We start from the raw sequence: 23,375 nt of genomic DNA on the forward strand, positions 1-23,375 counted from the left end.
ATCCTCTGTGCGGGAATCTCTCCGCTTTGCCCTCCGCACCCGTCGCTGTGCACTACTCCGAGGTCCCGAAGCTCCCCCCTCCGCCTCCCGCAGTCTCCGCCCGCGGAGGGGCTTCCTAGTGTGTGGAAACTTTTCCTCCTTCACAGCTCCCTCCCCCGGTGCAGGTTCCGTCCTTATTCTTTTGTCTCTGTTTTTTCTTTTGCCCTACCCAGGTACGTGGGGAGTTTCTTGCCTTTTGGGAGGTCTGAGGTCTTCTGCCAGCGTTCAGTAGGTGTTCTGTAGGAGTTGTTCCACGTGTGGATGTATTTCTGGTGTATCTGTGGGGAGGAAGGTGATCTCCGCGTCTTACTCTTCCGCCATCTTCCCTTCTTCCCGAGATTTTTATTTTTTTCCTAAGTGTTCTGTGTTTGCATTGAAGCCATTCATCCTCTATTAACATGCCCATTCAATGAATAATTATTAAGCATCGTTTGGGCACTGAACATTGGAAATGTGGAGATGCTGGAGAGATGGAGATCACAGTCCAGTGAGATGGGTTCCCATACATGCATCTGTTCTAGATGGATTTCCTCCAGAACCAAGGAGTGGCTATTCTTTCTGCTCACACTGGTCAGCTTAGCCCTCCGGTGAGTGTTGGGTCTAATTGTGGTGACATCAACAAGCTGAATTATTTCCAGAGGAAAGAATCAAGATTGTAAATGGCATAAGACAAAATATCCCAAAGTGTGTGTTCCATGAAGTAGTAATAGAGGTGAGTTGTCCTCCCCTTCCCTTTGTTTTGGAGAATGGCAGTACTTAGCAGCATAAAAATTCCCAAGAAGTCCTTCCAGAAGTCCCTAAACTCCCCTTTTTCCTGTGTTTTGGGAACTGCTGGTCAAGAATTCATGACTGAAGAGAAAGGAGTTGAAAGAACTTGAGAAGAGAACACTTGAGGGGTAACCTCGTAACTGTTTTCACATTTTTTAAGGAAAGTTAAGGTAGCAGAATCATTTACTAAATTTGGGGAGGCCAGAGGGGTGTTTAGAATACCTTAGACCACTACACTAGACCAATAGGTAGAAGAGAGATTCCAGATCAACATTAGGAGCACTGTTTTGTTCAGAACTAGTCGAAGAGGCAGTGGTCCACCTCAGAAGGGGTTGAGCTCCTGGTCATTGGACATGCCTAAGGGGAGAAGTCTTAGGACCATTTGAATGGGTTTTTGTAGACCTCTGCTAAGGAATTGAACTAAGTGACCTTAAAGCTGCTTGTAACTCTGAGATTTTTATGAATTTCCACTTCAGGCATAGAGTAGCCTCTACTTGATGACAGCACGAGCTCATGGTTGCTCCAGACAGCAGTACGGTGGTTTTGTTGTTGACAGCAAATCCTGTGCTTATGTTAAACCCATCGGGTAGTAAGAACAAAAGAGAAACTGAGTCGGTGGAAGAATTGTCATCTTCTGCATTTTATTTTTGGAAGGCTAGATTTTCTCTGCAGGAGTCTTCTTTTTTCTGGCCAGCAAGTCACATTTTAAAAGGCATACAAGTTTATTTATTTATTTTTATCACATGCTAATTTAAATAACGTCCATTGATAAAGCGGAAGATGTGAATTTAGTATTATGAAACATCATCATTGTCAGGCTTAGTCATCTAAAATTACTTTTTCTTTTGCTCTTGCCCAAAAGATTGTGATTATGTAACTGAGAATTGGAACTTGCAATGATTCAATCATTTTCTGATTTCTCTATTACCCTTTGCAAATAGGAAGTTCGTTGGAGCAGTCCCTCTTAAGGGACATTTATTGCAGAGCAGTTGCTATAAGCTTCCATTGTTCATCCCTTAAATTCATCCAGTCAACAGCATTGACCGAGGCTTGTAGAGGACCGAGTACTATTCTCAGCTGAGAGTCCTGGAAAAAATGAAATGTTGAAGGCTGCATAGTGATAGCTACTGCTGCAAAAATTAGCACTATGTAAAATTACAAGTTTGTCCCACACTGCTCTGATAGATCTAGGATTGAAATGCATAATTTTACTCTTTTATTTATTTATTTATTTTGCGGTACGGGGGCCTCTCACCGCTGTGGCCTCTCCCCCTGCAGAGCAAGGCTCCGCACGCGCAGGTCCAGCGGCCGTGGCTCACGGGCCCAGCCGCTCCGTGGCACGTGGCACGTGGCACGTGGGACGTGGGACGTGGGACCCTCCCGGACCGGGGCAAGAACCCGTGCCCCCTGCATCGGCAGGCAGACTCCCAACCACTGCGCCACCAGGGAAGCCCTACTCTTACCTCTTTAATGAAGGTTTGCAATGATGGAAAAACAGTAGGACAGCATTTTTTCAAATGCAAATTACCTTGCAGGAGAGAAATAACAAAGGAAGGAACTGCCACCAAAGGGAAAAGTTAAATCTTATAACACTTCCTTGGGTATAGTTGAGACAAACAATTAACATGTTAAGGATCATTATGTCCTGTAATAACATGTTGCTTCAAAAATTTTTGTTCCTTCCACTTATAGGTCCTATTTATTTGCTGGGTGACTTTGATGTTGCATCAGGAACCAACTGTGAAATATTTTTAGTATAATTACAAATCTTAGGAAGAATCCTTGTAACAAGGATTTTAAGTTGTCTGTAATCCTCATGCACACGTTAAATGACTAAAATAAGTTACATATTGATCTGTCACTTGCAAGAAATGGTAAAGTTAATTAATCAATTAGTTAAATCATTATTACTTACTGTGTACTAGGTACAGAGAATTTAGCAGCAGTCAAGTAGATAAGGGTTTGGCCTTCAGGGAACTTTTAGTTGAGAGAGAAGATCCCAGACACACATATAGGGAAGCCCCCCTATTGATTTCCTGATATATGATTTATATGTTCTCTTTCAGTTACCTATTGCTCCGTAACAAAGCGCCACCACTGTTCGCTCATGATTCTGCAATTTGGGCGGGACTCAGCCGAGACAGCTTGTTTCTGCTCTGTGCAAGACGGGGGCCATAGGATCTAAGATGATTTTGCTCACGTGTCTGGTGCCTCAGTTGGGCTGGATCTAATGGCTGGGGCCTGGCTGGGCCTCTCTCTTTCTTTAGAGGTCTCTCGACGTTTGGCATCTCTCACTTGCTTCGCTTGGCTTCTTTTTCTCCAGCTCATTACCCCAACTTCTTTACACTGCAGCTGACTTCCAAGGAGGCACAAAAATGGAAGTTATAAGGCCTCAGCCCAGAAGTCACACCCGGCCCCTTCCACTGCATTCTGTTGGCCACAGCAGGTCCCAAGGCTCATCCAGATTCAAGGGGGGAGGAAATAGATTTCCTCTTGGCGGGAGGAGGAGCACATGCGTTCAGGGTGGGTGGCATTGTCGGCGGTCACCTTTGTAGGTGACCTACCACGTGGTTCTTTAGGGGTGAAGAGAAATAATATCACGCCTTTTCCAGATCTGGTTCAGGCTTCACAGTCTTTGCTGTTCAGCTGTGAATTTGTCTGTCACAGAAGCAGAGGAACATGACTACCTTTGAAAGCAGGGTGATCCCTTTTAATCTCTGCTCTTTTCCTGTTTCATGACTCCGTTTGGAAAACAGTTTAACTTCTAAGTCCATAGTGATTTTTCAACAGGTTCTCAGATAAAAAATAAGCGGTATGTTTACTGACAGGATCTTTTCAAACCCTGCTGCTGCTTTGGGTGTTTATACATATAAACTACAGCTAGAGCGGATATAGAACCATAGAAGCCTTAGGGCTGGAAGGGACTTTAAAAAACATCTCTTTCACATCCCTAATTTCACAGGGTAGGAACTAAGGCCCATAAATGTTCATAATGACAATGTTAGGAATTATATTTTCTTTGTCTATTTCAATGAAAAGGATGTGTTTACTTTTTTTTTTTCTTACAATTTTGTGAGTGTGGTTAGTAAACAGATTATCTTGGCTTTTTGTTGAGAAGATATTGAAGGATTATGCTCTGATGTTCATGCTTATAATTTTCTCCCAATTATACATTTATGCTGTAGATCTCTGAGTTATGGCGCTATAGGAGTAATTGTTGGACATGAATTTACACATGGATTTGATAATAATGGTAAGTACTGGTTCAGTGTATAAGCTGATGCTTTTATGGTCATGTTGACCATATGGATGTTAATTGTTGCTATTATCTTTGCATAGTGGTATCATCATAGACTGAAATTATCCAAAGCAGTATGATTGCTGATTGAAAACTTTCCCCCGTGTCTTGCTGTGATAGCTTGCAATAAATAAATAATTGTTCCCATTGGAGATGGGGTAGAATGAAAAAAAAAAAGACCTTGTAATTTCAAGGAAATTAGCTTTGCATTTAGATCTGGGTTGCTGTAGCTGCCACAGTAGTTACAGGAATTATTTTGTAGCTTCTCTTCCTTTTACTTCTTTACTCACCATTTTGAGATGCTCTCCCTGGAGGTGTGAGCTCTGCTCTGAAGATGATTATACATGCTGCCAAGTTAGGACTCAGCGAGTTAGGACTCTGAAGCTTGGCTGACTAGATCCTTTATACTATTTCAAGGATTATGCAATGCTTAATCTCTGTTTTTCTCTATGCTGTCATATATTCAGAATTTTTTTAGAAAGGCTGTGCTTTCCTAATAATGAATAATATAGAGTATGCTATGTATCCTGATGACATTTAAGCAAAAGGAAAGAGCAGAATATGGCATAAACTAAAGAAATGATTGCCCTTTGAGAGTCATCATTTTTAATCAGAACTCCTTTCTCCTTTAACTTTGGAGTTTTATTGGAAAGCCACATGAAATCTCCGAAACTTAGGAATTAGCAGCAAATTGCGATCACATCCACATCCACACAGTGATTTACAGGGCAGACTCAAGAACTGCCTGGCCCAAGGCAACACTGTATAGAGGGACCTCTTTCTTCCATGTCTGTGATGTCTCTAACATCCTTTCCTGGATGCCTACCCCAGGGCCAGAGACCCTTTTGGTTCCTCTGCTTCTGGATAATTCTTCTTGTACTCCCACCAGCCTTTCCTTAATCACCTAAGTTTTTTGCCCCCTGGCCTCCCCTCCCTGTTAAAACGTAGCTGCCTTGTAGTCATCTGAATCCCCAGAGCTACACTTTCTGAATTGCATGTTTGGGTTATCTGAGAGGAGAGTCTTAGCTAAGAAACAAAAGCCAGTAGTGGTCTCTTGGTCCTGGGCCTTTCTTCCTGGGAAACTTAAGTATAGTTCTCCCTCAGAATCTTCTGGAAGCCTTTTGGATTCTCTCTCAAAGGACGGAATCTAAAGATGGCATTTCACTCTGTAACCAATACTTAGAACAGTGCATTGCACAGTAACTATTTAATGATCGCTTGGTTAGTGGGTAGGGGACAGTGACACTGTGCTCTACCAGGGGTTGGTGGTAGTGGCATCCAGCCTTGCTGAAGAGCTTTGGATTGTTTCAGTTAACACCTTTGCTGAGGGGACTTTCTTGTAAGCCCAGTGAAGAGTTCTCTGCATAATTAAATTTAAACCAATAGTAACCTTGAGTGTAGAAGATAGTCCAGATACACCCAGACTTTTTTTTGAGGGTTGTAGAGAAAATGAAGAGTGAGCCTGTAGCAAAAAAGCATGTATAACTAATCTTTTTTTCTGTTATGTTTTGGAGATTTCCATTCTTGTTCCAAGTTCTCTCTTTACAGCAACCTTCCTTGTCAAAGCAGGACAGATGGGCCTTCCATCTACACTGATGGCTGTGGAATGATTCATAACAGAGGTTTTATGTGTCTCTTGGCTCCTGGCAACTTGGAGGAAACACGATCCTTTAGAGCTGAGTCAGGGGCTGTGGTCGCAGGGTGTGAGTGACTCACCGAGGCTGTTCCTATGGATTGTTTGGAATTTCACTGGTAGTGGCGCTTTGACTCCTTCCATGGGCTTTCTGAAAGCCATTTCATTTCATAATTTAGAGAATATTTTGGGTCAGAGCAGGTGAAAACAAAGAATCTAAGATTGGTCAAGAATGGTACATGCCATAAGTTGATAAATCTTAAAGTATTCTTTGTTGCTTAGAAGGAAAGAACTTCCTCAGACCTCTTTCTCCTTTCCTTGCTTTTTACAATTAACCTGTGGCACTGGAGAGAAGGCAGGAACTGCTTCCAGGAGCGCTCCCTGCTGCTGGAACTGTCTTTTCAAGGCTTGTGGAAGTGAGGGAAAGGGAAGATGAAGAGATGAATTTGTTTCCATAAATAATACGAGTATCTTTTAACTTTGCTTTTTGCCAGGTAGAAAATATGATAAAAATGGAAACCTGGATCCTTGGTGGTCTGTTGACTCAGAAGAAAAGTTTAAGGAAAAAACAAAGTGCATGATTAGCCAGTATAGCAACTATTATTGGAAGAAAGCTGGCTTAAACGTGAGTACAGCTGTGGCGAAGGGGGCACCTTGTGAGTCCTTCTTCCTCACGAAGACACTAGCTTGCTTTAGACCATCGGCTCTCAAAGTGCGGTTCCCAGGCCAACAGCATCAGCCTCCCTGGGGAACTTGTCAGGGATGTAAATTCTTTAGTCTTAATCCAGACCTACTGACTGGGAATTTCCGGGGGTGGGGAGTGGGGAGCGGGGGGTGGGTGGGAGCGTGGGGTCTGGCAGTCTGTCTTTTCATAAGCCCTCAGGTGATTCTGATATAAGCTAAAGTTTCAAAATCACAGGCCTAAACATTAGTCTGTTCTCCTAGATTCAGATTAGTACAGAAAACGCTGTAGCAAAGATAAACAATAAAATTCTCACAAATCTACACTCTATACCATTAAAAAGATTTCCTTCCAAACTACTGCTTAGGTTTAATTCACTGAAATAAAACGTCACTCATTTGAATTAATGACTCTGAATTGGTTAAGAGTTCTTAGATAAAGAATTTTGAACAAAAGAAATGACTTTTAAAATGCTGATTTTCTATTATATATACATATATACATTCCTATAAAGGCACGAATGTAATTTTATACATGCTTTTCTGTGTGGAATGTTGTTCCTTTCCTTTTTTGTCTTCACCTCTACCTCCTTCCCCTTTCCCTCTCACCACTTTTATCTTCTCCACCTGTAATCCATCTCAATAACCCTGATATACTTTTTCCCATGCTCACGTAGAGTTACACACATACATACATACACACGTGTGTGTGCACGCACGTGCTTTTACTTCACTGTTTTCAGTGGCTGCCTGAAAGTCCACGGTGTGAATGTACTCTAACACAGATGACTAATGTCTTGTTGAGGGTTACACTGTGTCTCCAGTTATTTCTCCACAATAAATACTGCTGCACTAAATACTCTTATTAGGTATATATTCTTTTTTTCTGTAGAGGATAGATTCCTACTGTTATTAAGAAGTTATAATATTTCATATTCCCACCAGTGATGGATGGAGGAGCATTTATGTATTGAGTTATTTACTTGTCAGTTTATGAGACCTTACAAAATATTATAGATGTTAAAAATTTTATTTTGTCATTCATATTATACTATTTTCTCCTCAATATATTTCTCATCCATTGTACTTTGTATATGGTATCTTTTGACAAACGAAATTTAAATATTTCCATATAGTCAAAGATACCTATCTCTCTTAAAAAATTGTTTCTGCATTTCCATTCTATATCATATGTGTAGTCTCCTAGCTTTTCTGGGAAGGTTTTTACTGTTTTGTTATTTTACGTTTAAATATTGAAGCGTGTGAAACTTATTTCGCTGTGAAGTTTAATACGAGAGTTCACTTTTATCTTCTTCCAAGAGGATAGTCAATTGATCCAGCATCAGTGACTAAAAGACGTTTTTTTCTTACTTAATTGAATGTTTGTCAAATATTAGAATCTCATATATACTGAGAAAAATTTCTGGATTCTATATTCTATTCCACTGATCTATTTGTTGATTTCTATACCAATGTGTTATTACTATGGCTCTATGGATTTTTCTGGTATCTGCCAATGCAAGCGCTGCCTCACTGTTCTTCTTTTATATACTTGGCCATTCTCAGGCAAATATACTTCTGTATACACTCCAAGATCATTTTGCCCATTCTCCACCCACTCCCCAAGAGAATCTCATTGAGATTCTAAGTTAAATCGCATTAAATGTATGGAATGACATTTTTGTCATAGTCTTCTTGTTCAAGAACGTGGTATGCCTTCCCATCTGTTTGGTATTTGTTTTCGGTTTTGAAATACGATTTTATAGTTTATCTCCTGTACATTGTTTTTACTTCTTTTTTCTTTTCTTATTTTGCTGGTTTGATCAGGTTAGCTTTCATTCCCTTCCCCCACTATTCGTTTTTTCTTGTAGTTTTCCATTGTATTTTCTGTCCCTGCTTTCATAGTTACAAGACACAGATTTCTCTCACTGTGTTTGACAGTGTGACCAATAATGAAGAATTGTTGATAGGTATGGATCTGCATGAAGATCTTCCTCTAAAACGCACATGCAAACTGTATCCTCCTAATTCATCTAGTCAAGGGCACAACACCTAAGAGAAGCAGGGGACCACACAGAACTGGAGTAGGTCACAGTGTATTTACACGTAGTTTCCCCAGAGCCTCTTGGTCTGTTAGTCAGGCACGTGCTCCATCCTGACAACTTGGGCTGGGAAAGCACCTGAAACCTCACTATGCCTCACGTCTATTATACTGGGGTTTATTTCACCATTCCAGAAGAATTTAGGTAACAGTCTGTGCACTTTTAAAGGGAACGTTTATGAACACTGAGCCGGTTCTCCTGGTTCTGAAAGCGTATACAGCACCAGGGAGACCATCCCTTATCCAGGAGGAGAAACCAGACTCTGTATCCTTGAATAGTATCTCTAGCTCCTTTATCAGTGTCCTGGAAAGCCATTTCTCTGCCCATATATTTTAAAAATATCTACAACTGTGTCATGGGAAGACCTAAAAGGGGCGCTCCTGTGTATCTCTTTTCAATTCAGGGGTTATCACATTGTGAAAATCCATCTAGAATATATGTTGCTTCAGGAAAAGCATAGGGTTCTTCCCAGATGATGATTGAGAAGCTAATAAAAGAAACGGTGCCAGGTACCACAACAGTAACAGAACATTGCTGTTTTCTGGGGGTTTGTTTTTTGCCTTTTTATTTTTGATAGCATGTGCTAGATGTCTCTAATTTTGTTCAGATGACTGTAGAACCTGGATAAGCTGTTGCTGCTACTGATGCGTCATATACTACTATCGGCCTTTTATATAAATCTATCTATCTATCTATACCGCTCTCTCTATACACACATATATATAATTTGAATATTTGGAAACTTTATCTGTGCTGTCAACTTTGGAGAAAGTATCCCGGTTGTACCGTGTTGGGTTGGCATTGTATAGAAACTAACAGCCATATTGGTATAGAAACATTAAACATAATTTTTCCGTTTGGACAGGGGTAACAGTCTGTATTAAGTTTGTAAGGTCTTATCTGCATGGGTTTGATTACAGAAACTAGCAAAGTACCTCTAAAAAAAAAAAAAAAGCATAGAGGAGGGATTCTAGAGTCAGACACAGCTCCAGATTTTGGTTCAACCAGTTGCACATTGTAAGTTTTTTTTGAACTTGGGCGAGTTATTTAACGTTCCTGTGTCTCAGAGTCTTCATCTGTGAAATGGGCAGCTATTTTTGAACTCGTTAGTTTGTCTTAAGAATTAAATGACTGAGATAATGTAAAGCACCGGCATGATGCCTGCTATGCAATAAGTGCTCAATAAATTGTAGTTAATATTCCTAATACTTTGTGACATACTCATAGGTATGCCATCCCAGGAGAGAACAATACAATAGGGGCTAAAAAACCAAAAAACAATAGAAGAGCAGTTTTCTTGGAGGAAGGGGAATGCATATTTCCTGGTGATTATTATATGCAGGCATGGGAGTTAGACTTTACACTTAATTGAAACACATTTAATCCTCATACTGGTTCTGAGAGGTGTGCATATTACTAGCCTGTTTTACATATGAGGAAACTGAGGCTCAGAGTGATTAAAACCCATGGTAGAATCTACATTAGAGCTTAGATTGGTATGACTCCAACATCACTACTGCTGCTCCCCCCATATCATGCTCGTGTTCTCTTATTTGAAGTTCATTTTAAACCTGGGTGATGTATTGGGCGGAGACTATTCTACAACATCCATTTTGGCCAAAGTGTCAGATACTGAAACTGAATTCTGACAAATGTGTACCTTTGCAACAAGGACGATAGAAAGGGCATGCCTGTCTCAGCATAAATCCATTCAACCGTCAGAAAACAGCTTCAGTCTCATTCCGCAAGGAGAGGGCGTGGCTTCCTTTGTGGATATAAAGGGCCATGCTTTATTTTTCTGGCTCCATTTGTGGAGGCCAGTCCTCTGTACCTGAACCATTATTTGCGTTGGACTTGGGGGAGCTCCAATGGAGCATCAGAGAAACGGGCTGTTAGCAGCTGTTGAGTCCTGAGAGGCAAACCTAGGGCCATGGGGCTTCCCTGGTGGCACAGTGGTTAAGAATCTGCCTGCCAATGCAGGGGACACGGGTTCCAGCCCTGGTCCAGGAAGATCCCACATGCCGCGGAGCAGCTAAGCCCGTGTGCCACAACTACCGAGCCTGCGCTCTAGAGCCCACGAGCCGGAACTACTGAGCCTGTGTGCAACAACTACTGAAGCCCACGCGCCTAGAGCCCGTGCTCTGCAACAAGAGAAGCCACCACAATGAGAAGCCCGTGGACCACAACGAAGAGTAGCCCCCGCTCGCTGCAACCAGAGAAAAGCCTGCATGCAGCTACAAAGACCCAACGCAGCCAAAAATAAAATAAAATAAATTAATTAAAAAAACAAAAACAGAAACATAATTCTCAACTTTAAAAAAAATACTGATGAGGGCTTCCCTGGTGGCGCAGTGGTTGGGGGCCCGTCTGCCGATGCAGGGAGCACGGGTTTGTGCCCCGGTCTGGGGGGATCCCGCATGCTACGGAGCGGCTGGGCCCGTGGGCCATGGCTGCTGGGCCTGGGCGTCCGGAGCCTGTGCTCCGTGGCGGGAGAGGCCACGGCAGTGAGAGGCCTGTGTACCGAAAAAAAAAAAAAAAATGATGAAAAAGAAAAAATACTGAAAAAAAATCTAGGGCCATATGGTCTACTGAGGTGGTCCAGAGTGGGAGGGGCCTGAGGGGTGAAGCTAGTCCTCAAACCTCTAAAAGAAAAGCTTAGGGGAACAAGGAAGGAGATTAAATTTGAGCATGAGTGGTTATAAACAGAAGCACTAGAGTCAAGAGGAGTTAAGACTTGAGAAGGTAACATATTACGGAGCAAAGGCTCTGGACAGAGACTGCTTGGGTTCGAATCCTTGTGAAATATGGGCAGTTCAGTTAATCACTCTTAGGTCAGGTCCATTAGAAGCAGAGCCCAAGATAGGGGTTTCTTAGATAAAAAGGTTCGTTGCAGAAGTAGTTTCAGGAGAAACCTGTAAGGTGGCAAGGAAGACCTGTTGGTTTCAGAAGTTTAGCCTCAGTTTGATCCCATAGAGGATTCTGGAGCATGAATTGCATCGCAGGAATTGTTCAGCCTGGGATAAGGGGCTGGGCTATTCTAACTGTACATCAGTCAGTTACTGAGAGGTGGGGGTATCACCTCCCAGCAAGCTCAAGGTGAGGGGATTCCCCTAAGCTAAGCTTAATCTTCCTGAGCCACTAGCAGTTACAGGACTGGGTTCACAGTCCTGGTAGAAAAGGGGATTTGGTGCAGCACCAATGACATCTGCGACACACTCTCAGCTTTAGATTCCTCGTTTGTTAAGCAAGGATGGTGATAATAACACTTACCTCGTAGGAGTGTAATAAAAGAAAGAAGGTATGTAAAGCAGGAGTGTTAACTTTTGGGGACTGAAGCTAGGAGGATCCTGGGTGATTACAGAGATTAATGTTTTCTGGAGATTAGTTTTTATTCATTGGTATTGTTTGATACCTGGGGGATTGGGCTAGCTTAAAAATAAAGAGTTGGTAGCATCTGTGGCTTGAAAGTTTAGAACAATGTGTATTAGTTTCCTGTTGCTGCTATAACAAATCACCACAAACTTAGTGACTTGAAACAACACAAATTTATTATTTTACAGTTCTGTATTTCTGACTGAGGTCTCAGTGAGCTAACGTCAAGGTGTCACCAGGGCTGCTTTCCTTTCTAGCTGCTGTAGGAGAGAATCTCTTTCCTTGCCTTTTCTAGCTTTTAGAGGCTGCCCACATTCTTTGACTCCTGGCCCCTTTCTTCTTCAAAGCCAGCAGTGACTGGTCAAGTCTCCTCACGTTGCATCCCTCGGACACACTCACTCTCCTAACTTCCTTTTCCTCTATTTGTACAGACCCTTGTAATTACATTGAACTCACCTGGATAATGTAGGCTAATGTCTCCAGCTCAGGATCGTTAATCATATTTTAAATGTCACTTTTGCCACATAAAGTAATATTTTCACAGTAATTTTTTTTATGACATAGACATCTTTATTATTATAGGGCATTATTTTGTCTCTGACGCAGGGATTGGCAAACTTTTTCTGTAAAGGGCCAGGTAGTAAATAATTTCGGCTTTGTGAGTTGTAAGGTCTCTGTTGCACCTACTCAACTCTGCCACTGTAGGAAGGAAACAGCCACAGACAATACGTATTTGAATGAATGTGCCTGTGTTCCAATAAAACTTGAATTATGGACACTGAAATTTGAACTTTGTATAATTTTCACATGCAACAAGATATTATCCTCCTTTCTGTTTGCTCCCCAATTGTTGAAAAATGTTAAATCCAGGCTTACCTTGCAGCCTGTAGAAAAACACGCAGGAGGTTGGATTTTGGCTTGTGGGCCATCTTGGTTTAGAATATTTTTTTGTCCTAGCCTATTTAAGGGTTTTAGAAACAATCTTCAAATGTTTGGTAGAATTTCTTCACTGTGCTTGGCTGGTTGTCATACATATTGCAAACCTTGACCTTGTGGTCTGCACTACTTCTGTTTGGATTTTTGTTCCCCATGAGAGCTATCCTCTTTTTAATTTTTCATGGAATTTGCTGAAGGTAAAATGGTAATGGTTGGTCTTAAAACCTTGCTCCTGTGTGGATGGTAGATATTTGGAAACATAAAGCACACTGAAAAGAATACTCAAATTAGGTGAGTTAATCAGAGAAAGTAACCTGTATGTTGATATTTCTATTTTTTCCCCACTTAACCAGAGTCACTCAGAATATGTTAACATTTTATTAGAGCTGGCTAAATTGGTGAGAATAGAGAGGTGGGTGAGAAAGAAATGTGTAGCGTGATAAAACAGAAATTATGTTCAGGAGCACCTTGCTGGGGTTAGTTTGCCATCTCACAATATGTTATGACTACCTCTGATTTATTGAATGCAATTTTCTCTTTAAAATATGGCACTTTCTCTTGCTATCATATTTATGCCTCTTGCTGAATGACAGTTGGCTGTCAAACACTCTTATTTTCTTTTTGTTAGGTAAAGGGGAAGAGGACCCTGGGAGAAAATATTGCCGATAATGGAGGTCTGCGACAAGCTTTTAGGGTACGCACTGCAACATTTGCTGTGATTTTAAAAATTAAACTATAAAATACCATACGGGTGCACCTCAATTTACACCACAGACATTTTCTTGAGGAGTTAGAGTTCTGTAAATTCTGTGAATTTCTGTAAATTGAATTATATTTCCCCATTGACTCTATTATATTCTATTATATGAATAGGGCTGCATTTCTTTCTTTTTCCTTTTTGGGGAGTAAAGTCACCCTAAAAGTAATATTTGTTTTTAAGAATCATGTATTTAAAGGATAGTTTTCAGAAGGTACATTCAGTGTAATATTAAAACATGCTACAGAAATCTCAGGGCGAGGTTCATAGGCGTTTTCTTGAGTACAGTCTCTGTAGCCCTCCTTATAATTTTCTCTTAAAATACCAAACTTCTAAATTACGGTCAGAGGCTAGGGGTTCTCATATAGTGGGCCAGGTAAGAGTCCATAATAATGTTTTCATCATCCACTGGTCCATGGTTAAACAAGACACATAAGCAGCAAGATAAGAGGATGATGTAGAAAGACATTCATAAAGCTAAATGCATTCAGTGTAAAGACCAAGCTGTTATTCTGAGGTTATATCTTTCCTCTATTCTAGTTAAAATATACTTTATTTTATAAAATGATGATGATTGAAGATTATAGTTTTCCCTCTTACCTGGCAAAATTAAAAAAAATTGCCCATAGATTGGCCCCCCAATTTATTTCCATATGGCTTGCCATTGTGTTAGATTTGTTTGTTCCCTGGTAGGAATACAAAGAAAAGCTTTTTGGGGGAAGGGGGCATTATTTAACATGTGCCCACTTTGGCCCAGCTGGTTTGGTATCTATTGAGTGAAAGGTCTTTTTGCAGGTGAACCTGCTTCACTGTTAAGCAATACAACGTTGACTTGCATTTCCAGGTGTTTGTTTTCTTAAAGGAAAACTTGATAGGCTACATTTTGCACATGGTGGAGGATATATTTAATATCTCTGCACTGGCTGAGAAAAGAGAAAAGCCATTATTGCAGCAGATCATCTCTTCTACTTCTCTCCCCAGGCTTACAGGAAATGGATAAATGACAAGAGGCAGGGGGTTGAGGAGCCTCTCCTACCCGGCATTGAGTTCACCAACAGCCAGCTTTTCTTCCTGAGTTATGCTCAAGTGAGTAAGACCAAGGAAGGGGCATCAAAGATGAGACGTGGGGCTTTGGCTTGCTCCCTAGATCAAAGGTTTGGCACCAAAGTTTAATGGCATAACTTTGATTTCAGCTGCAGTCTTATCTTGCTGCTTATTTTCTGGACAAATATCACCTTTATGTTCTATGGGACATAATTAATTAACTGACTGAATCAAGGTTTATTGGTATTTTTTATCAAGTGGGTTACCAGCCTTGTGGTAACTCACTTGATTTTTAGTATATCCTGACTTCTTAATGTATTTGATACTATTTGTAACCATTTCTAGTGACTTGTTCTTTGGCTTTCTTGGCCCTGTGGTTTCCTGCATTTCTCCTCCTTCACCTCATTTGCTGACTTTACCCCACCACTCTCAACCTGTGGGGGACCCCCAAGGCTATGTTCCCAACTGCCAAATGAACATGTGAAGACAACTAGAGCTGAAAACAACAACAACAAAGGCAAGGAGAGTCATGTCACCCTTTTGTGAGTTTAATGGGCTCTCTGAGCAGAAATTGAAAGATGTGCCCTAAATAAGGTACAATTCTGAGTTCGAGTATCTGGCCAGTGAGCCAAGTGCCAGTTGTTCTTTGTTATTCGGTTATTGCACTGGTTTATGTCACAACATGTAGCCTCATTTTCAAACAAGTCTGGGGTGGGTTGATGACGGTTCTGATGCATGGCCTCACAGTGGGCAAATCTGTATCTGTATGCTCAAAACTGGGCGAAAGTTTTCATCAGTACAACTTTCTGTTCCTCTTTTCGTTCACTCCTCAGTAAGCTCATTCATTTCCACGTCTTCTTCGGTTGACTCTGGCTAAAGAATTCTCATCTGTCTGGGGTCTTTGTTTCTTAAAGCTGACATGACAACACTAAATAAATGATCATTTATCAACCTGACATCAGCAAAAGTGGAGTCAACAACAAAGTGACTTTCCTTTTTAGTTTTCTCACTTCTATCAACACACCCTCACCCTCAGTCTTTGGGTCTTCCTGGTTAAGAAACCTGGATTCTTAGGTCTTATTTGATTTACCTGTCCTCATTTTTATGACATGTGTCCCAAAAGCTGATGTTTCATCCTTTTAACTGCTCTTCAGATTCAGCCTCCGTTTCTCCCCATTACCCTATTTCGTCATCTATAGACTGTCAGCCTCGATCTCGTCTACTCTGGATTATCCCAACAGCCTTATGGCATGTTTTCCTGACCTCGGCGTCTTTCTACCACTGTGTGTCTTACATGCCACTGAAATAGCATTTTTATTTCATTACTGACCTGCCGAAGGAACTGCAGTGGCTCCCAAGTGCCCACCACATTGAGACCGAACACCTTTCAAAGTTCTCCTCAGTCTTATCCAACTCTACCCAACCAACTCTAAATTCCCATAGCTCCACCAGACTCACACTTAGCCGGCAGGTGTCCTCACTTCCACCGCACAATGTTCTGCTCATTATTGTGTCTGTGGTTTTGCTTTTGATTTTCCTTCTACAAAGTGACGACCCCCTTTGTACTCCTCCCCCTCAGATTATTCAGTTCCATCTTTACCTTCAGGATCCATGTCAAGTTCCACCTCCTCCGCATCTTCCACAAACTTCCCCAAGGACTCCAGTTCTCGTTAAAAAGAAATCTCCAACTCCTTTGCATTTATCTTCATTACCATGCAGTTGAATACTTAATTGTTATCAAAATGTAAAAGACTTTTACTTTTATCTTCATAGCTCGTACATCTTCATACACTTCTTATTTATCTCCATAGCATCCAGCAAAGAGGCTGGGTATATTGAAGACACTTGACATTTTTAAATAAATTGCTTGAAAACACTGAGATTAACACAGTTCAATTAAGGAGACTTTCTTTTGGGTCATTACTGGGCCAGATATCTAAAATAAGAACACAGATATAGTTAGAACTTTCTAGAGCAGGGATTCGCAAACTAGAACCCGTGAGCCATATGTTGCCGCTGTCTATTTTTGTAAATAATGTTTTATTGGAAAACAGCCATGCTCTATACTTTACACATTGTCTATGGCTGTTTTTGTGCTACAGTGGCAGAGTTGAGCAGTTAAAACAGAGACTTACGATCTGCAAAGCCTAAAATATTTATTATCTGTCCTTTACAGAAAATGTTTGCTGTCCTCTACTCTAGAGGACAAAGTACAAGGTCTGTCAGTTCTTATTTAAGTTCTTACTTTCTAACTTAAGGTCCATCTTAGTAGATGAAGTAAATTAACTGATATCAACGTTACAGTCATAGTTTTGAAATGTCTCCAAATAAAATTTCAAACTATATATGACTTACTTTAAAGAGATTAAGAAAAAAATGACAAGATATTTTAAATTACTAATGAGAAATTTATCTTGGAGCTTTTCCTACTAGCGGATTGAGGAGATTTTCAACCTTCTATACATTGAAATAAGTCTGCTTATAAGGAGTAAAATTATTTTCTCTCCTGGGAAGATACTAGGAAAACAGTAAGAACAAAAATGTGCTTTTAGAAATCTCATAAATGATACATGAAGCAAAGACAATACTACATAATAATGGAAGAATGTAAGAGGAAATAACATACGAAAAAGTGAGGTAAAATTGTGAGAAACAACTTCACCTTAGCTAGCTTCTGAGGAAGTTAAGTGCTCCCATTACAAAAACATCTTCAAAGTCAAATTCAGAACCACAGTGACGGATGGTTTATCTTCATCAAAAGCAATAAAGCAATAGCATTGTATCACCTTTGCTGCTTCCTGTATCCCTGTAGTTTCCGTGACCCGTCAGTTTTTCCTCAGATATTCTTCTTATCCTTCTTCTCTCTCTTCTCATTGCTACTTATTTACTAGACATTCATTGGGAACCTTCCTGGGGCCCATAAATAATCTTCAAACTACTGCCAGATAAATCTTTTAAAATACCCCTGCCAGATAAATCTTTTAAAAATATATATTTTTTATCACCTTTGTGCTCCAAACCAATGTTTAAATATAGTCTAAACACTGTAGCCTCTTGCTCAGGACTTCAGAAATCTGGCCCTATCCTCACCCTCCCCTGGTCTCCCATTGCTGCCCACTATGCACCACACAGTCCAGCCAAGCTGACTGTCTTGCTTTTTCTTCTCTCAGATATGTCTTTGTTTCCATTTTCTCCTCCACCTGGAATTCCCCCCATCATATTCATGTTTCCTAGTTCTATTCATACGTCAAGCTATATCATATTTCAAGACACAGTTCAAATCAGGATTAAGTAGGTGAGGGTACATGAACAGACAGTGCAAGGAAAGGTTTTTTTCTTGTCCATGTTCCATGTCCAGCATGGGTCAGCACTGGGGCTCTGCTCGTAGTTACTACTCAAGGACCTGGGTTTTGGAGTCTTTATCTCCACATGTGCTTCCGTGGTCACCATAGGAGTAGGGAAGAAATACGAGGAAATGTGCACTGGCCCTTAATTGTAGCATCTTAAATTGTTCTTAATACTCTTAAAACTTCTGCCAGATTTTTAAAGCTTCTGCCAGGAAGTGACATATATCACTTCTGCTCACATTTTATTGGTCAGAGCAAGTCATATAGCCATGCCTAACTTCAAAGGAGATGGAGCAGTGTCCTTCTATCCAAGGCCTGAACTAGGATGAAGCAAACAAAGCACCCAGGGTGCAAAATACCTACTTCTCATGACCATATTCAATAATGGATGATTGATTCATTTTATTGATTCAAACGAATGTGGTTAAATTTGATAAGGGCTATTCCAAGCATGTTAACTGAATGAACACATTGGTTGATTCCTGGACACATATGCTATTCTCTTGATTTAAAGCATTTGTTTGGAAACCTCTCTTAATTTACTCAAATTCTGGAAGTATTCACAATGATAAAACTTTCTACTCTGGGAATTGGAATAATAGATGTTACTACTGATGAAGGTGTTATCTGATCTACTAAAACTGCTTGTCATCCGTTGAGTCTAAAATTACTCTTCAGTATAATTTGGAGCAGTTAAGGCAGTAGAAAATGTGTAATTGAAACATAATTATCGGGATGTTTTCTCTTCTAGGTGAGGTGCAATTCCTACAGACCAGAAGCTGCCCGAGAACAAATCCAAGTTGGTGCTCACAGCCCACCTCAGTTTAGGTAAATAGGCACATGGGTGACACTAGTATTTTTTTTTTTTTTTTTTTGCTGTACACGGGCCTCTCACTGTTGTGGCCTCTCCCGTTGCGGAGCACAGGCTCCGGACGCGCAGGCTCAGTGGCCTTGGCTCACAGGCCCAGCCGCTCCGCGGCATGTGGGATCCTCCCGGACCGGGGCACGAACCCGCGTCCCCTGCATCGGCAGGCAGACTCTCAACCACTGTGCCACCAGGGAAGCCCTTGTGACGCTAGTTTTTAACTGCGCATCTCCGTCTCCTCCCCTCCCCAGCCATCCCCAGGGCTCTAAAATAGGTGATCTGACCAAAGCCTGCATTGTGAACAGTGATAGCTCCATTTCACAGACCAAAAAAAAAAAATTCTGGCCAAACAGAAACTAAGCATCTTTTCTTTAATTAGTAGGAAGCTGGTTTAGTTAGCATTCTCTCACCTAAATTTCAGTAGTAGGCTTTTGTATACACCTCTAGTATCAAGAGATCTGTGAGATTGTACAAGACTCCAAAGGTAATTTAGAATCCAAATCATAGCTTTAGTATGAATTCCCATTTATTATCTTCCAATTTTTGAAAGGCAGCAATCCATGGGTGCCCTGAGCACACCACAGGTGCTCAGTAAACTGGCATGTTTGATTTATCCAACTGCCTACTTTTTAGAAACATGGGCCAAAAGTCTCTTTTCTTAGATAAGGATGAGATCTTATGCACTGTGGCTTAAAACACCTAGAGCTCTGGTTTAATTTGTGTTGTAGAATATCCTATTTAATGCCTCTTGTTCTTTCATACAGCCAACCAACAGACATGAATGAGTGCCCACTTTCTAAATAGCTCTGAACACCAAGGAGGATATATGGTGATATTTAGCTATTGTAATTCATATCTGGAGGCAAAAGCTCTATATTTTGGCTTTTAGTTTGAGTCATATTTTGAAACAATTGCTTATATATGAAGGGAAAAGAATTATGAATTACAATCTTATTTAATTGTCAGAATGTATAAAATATTAAGTAAAAATAAAATTAAGATTAATATTACTTAACCCATGCTGGGTTTCTAGCATAGTTTGAGGGAAATTTTCTATAGTAGGGGACAGAGTTATAATAGTAAATGCAAGAAACCGTAATAATTTGTATTTATTTGTTCTTTGCTTAGAACATATTACATCTGGATATCTTTATATTTAATGTTTAAATGAATCCGTTAGCATATTGCAGGAAAGTCATCTAAAATTTCTCCTGTTTTAAAGTCTTATTCCCAAAGCCTTGCCTTAGAAATGCTTCAGAAATTGACTATAAATTACCCAATAGCATAAAAATCTAATCATTGTGTTAGAAATTCTCCCCCACTGGGCTAAACTGTCACGAACGCTGACAGTCTCTAATGGACTGAAATTTGATTCCACTGACAAATGTGTGGATGAAACCACACAGCGGATTAATTACTCAACAGATAAGTTTTTAAAAACTAATTTCCGTTTACTAACTAGTTGCCTGTAATGTTGGATTTTAGCTGATAATTTGCAGAGTATACTTACTGATTGTCAGCTAAATTCTCTCCTTAACACTTCCCAGGGTGAATCATACTATGAAACCTGCATCCCTCCCCATACATCCCAGCTAAAACACAAGAGGTTATGGGGATTCGGGGATACAGGCCATTATATTCATTCAGATGCCCGTAGGGAACAAAGTCATTAGGGAAGAAACAGTCAGTGGCCGAGAATGCTGTCTCTAGTCAGCCTTTTGAACATGCAGTCGAGTAAGAAATAGATGAGGGGGGAGGTTTTTTCCTGGCTTGTTAGTGATCTCTGCGGTAACTGTAGATTTTGAGTGCAGCAGAAATCACACAATGGAAATACCACTTCCAAAAGGCAGTTAGAATCAAAGTGCTGAGTAGGAATCCGCAGTCTTTACTGCAGTCAGGGAACTTGCAAGAACACCAGATTTTTAACTCCAGTAAAGCATTACTCATCAATAACAGCTAGACACCATTCATTAGCTTACGGTTGCATAAACCAAATTCTAGGTAAATATGAGCCTTCAAACATAATAGGAGTTTGTAAAAAGTGTTTTTGTAGATTGAAAGAGTTCTTTAAAGATAATTTAGGGACTTCCCTGGTGGTCCAGTGGCTAAGACTCTGTGCTCCCAATGCAGGGGGCCCGGGTTTGATCCCTGGTCAGGGAACTAGCTCCCACATGCCGCGGCTAAGAGTTCGCATGTGACAACTAAGGATCCCGCATGCCACAACTAAAGATCCTGCACGCGGCAGTGAAGATCCCGTGTGCTGTAACTAAGACCCTGAGCAGCCAAATAAATAAATAAATAAAATGTTTTTTTAAAAAAAGGTAATTTAAAGATAGCAACAACATGGATGAATCTTAACAGACATAATACTGAATGAAAGAAGTCAGAGGCAAAAGAGTGCATACTATGTGGTCCACACATGTGAAGTTGAAAAACAGGCAGAACTAATCTATGGTCAGACTAGTAGTTATGCTTGGAGGTGCTACTGTTAGGGCACACAAGGGAGCCTTCTAGGTGCTGGAAATATCCCATGTCTTGATCTGGGTGGTAGTAACATGGGTGTATTCATGTGAACTAAATGATCTTTACATTTGAAATGCGTATACTATCAGTTATATCTTCCTTAAAAAGTTAAATTAAAAAATAGTTAGAAAAGCTAAGTATTGGTAAATCTTCTAGTTTGTAGGAATTTGTGAATTTATAGGAATGTATGACCCTATATACAATTTATAGGAATTGTAGATCCTACGGTTTATAGAAATGTGAAGATATTTGGAAGATTAATAGCATTTGTCTGGTTCTAGTCTCGGCTCTGTTAATTTCTTTGGAAATTTACTTAACCATTTTGGGCTTCAGTTATCTCCCTGTAAACAGATTAAGTGAATGCAACATCATATCAAGCAATATAATGATACAGTTTTATCCAGAACCTGTTGATTTGTAAGAATTAAATGACATGGACTTTGACATATCTTTTTCAGGGTCAATGGTGCAGTTAGCAACTTTGAAGAATTCCAGAAGGCTTTTAACTGTCCATCCAATTCCACGATGAACAGAGGCACGGACTCCTGCCGACTCTGGTAGCTGGACTGTTGGTTTATGCCATCCTGAGAGAGTTGTGCGGTGCTCATCACCTACTGCTTTAGGCCTGTGTTCCCCTGAGGATGTTTATTTTTGATGCATCTTCATTACTTGGGTATTGCTTAGATCTAAACAGCATCTGTTCAGAGTTGTAAGGCTTAAAAAAATGGAATACAAAAAATCGAATCAAGTATGTTTCTTTAGAAAACCAAACCAACAAAAATAAGTCCCTAGGCTGCTTTTGTTAAAATGCTGTCTGCTGAATTGTTGCTGTTGTCCATTTTAGTGTGTAAGCCACAGCTAAGTGGTCCATATCATTTTAATCTACAGCTTTGCAGGGGCCCTAAGTAGAATGTATCCAGAAGAAAATTCAGCCTATTACACTTGCAACCCTCAGTGATGTGGACATGTGCGAGGATACCTGGGAGGTCTTTCTGCACTGTGGAGCGCACTGTGAGATTTCACACATCGTCATTACATAGCGTTGATTAACTCTAAGGTAGTTAGATTAGAAATATGTTGAATTCTCATTTTACAATATTTGATGAAGTTCTTGCCTTCAGCTTTGGAGTCTGTTGGCATGAAAACGTGCCTCACAGCTTGTATCTGGTGTAGCTTATTGCCCTGTTCAAGTCAGCATGAGCAAAGCTGGCAGAAAGGCTGCTTGGTAAAGGTTTGAGTTCATCAAATAGAAAGACAAGGTTGTATCTGTAAGTCCCAGAAGAAGCCAAAACACCTAGTCACGCAACAGTGGGGACACTAAGAAATGACATCTCCAAAATTTGATCTAGTCTGCCCAAACCTTGGAGATTATGTCATCTGCTGGATACTTCTCTTCAGTCCAATTCCTGGTTGTCTTGTTATCCTCATACATGTGCATTCTCCTGCTTCTGAAATGAGTAGGCATTGAGAAAATGATTTTCTAATTCCCCATTAGGAATGTATGGCTTTCCTTCCCCTTTAGTGCAAAGGGACAAACCCCACATTGAGGAGGGCGCAAAGTGGCTCAGTTAAAGTTACCTCTCTTTTAAAGAACCTTTTTGAAAAATTTCTTGATTAAAGACATTTTAGAATCTGTTGATTGAATTGAAAATTCCCTTCATAGTCCAAAGAAACATAATTTTTACTCTTCAAGTCTTCTTCTAAAGAGTCTGTAAGAAAGAGCAGGATTACGTTTTTGATCCTCAGAGCTCTGTCTTTTCAAACTCTCACACTTTTCAAGTGTGTGTTCAGCGTGTGTTTAGGATAAAATTGTAATGGCCTTAAAGTGGTTACCTGGCATTTTCGGTTTCTTAAAATAGCCATCCCCCCTTCACATTATTCCTTGTACATGTGGTTCTAGGTTAAGTAGGCCAATAGGAAAATCTCGGAAGCAAAATGACAAATTCAGGCTAACCAGAGGAAGCCATTTTACATCCCTGGGATTTGTCATTTAAAAAAAAAAAAAAATAT

The 23,375-nt window shown here is 40.4% G+C and overlaps 1 protein-coding gene across 3 annotated transcripts in view; it reads left to right on the forward strand.

Moving 5' to 3' along the window:
• The window catches only part of PHEX (phosphate regulating endopeptidase homolog X-linked), a 206,911-nt gene extending 183,572 nt beyond the window's left edge, over positions 1-23,339 (forward strand). For 2 of the 3 annotated variants that reach the window (XM_029239874.1, XM_029239875.1), the window contains 6 exons: positions 3,993-4,060; positions 6,233-6,363; positions 13,458-13,523; positions 14,568-14,672; positions 18,729-18,805; positions 21,824-23,339. In XM_029239874.1, the coding sequence (XP_029095707.1) occupies positions 3,993-4,060; positions 6,233-6,363; positions 13,458-13,523; positions 14,568-14,672; positions 18,729-18,805; positions 21,824-21,926 (550 nt within the window). In that variant the 3' untranslated portion in view covers positions 21,927-23,339. The remainder of the gene's footprint in view (positions 1-3,992; positions 4,061-6,232; positions 6,364-13,457; positions 13,524-14,567; positions 14,673-18,728; positions 18,806-21,823) is intronic. The other variant, XM_029239873.1, reaches the window with a different exon arrangement.
• Positions 23,340-23,375: the final 36 nt, after the last annotated feature.

Source organism: Monodon monoceros, unplaced genomic scaffold (assembly GCF_005190385.1).
Source record: "Monodon monoceros isolate NGI ecotype Baffin Bay Population unplaced genomic scaffold, NGI_Narwhal_1 Super_Scaffold_22, whole genome shotgun sequence".
Lineage (NCBI taxonomy): Eukaryota > Metazoa > Chordata > Mammalia > Artiodactyla > Monodontidae > Monodon > Monodon monoceros.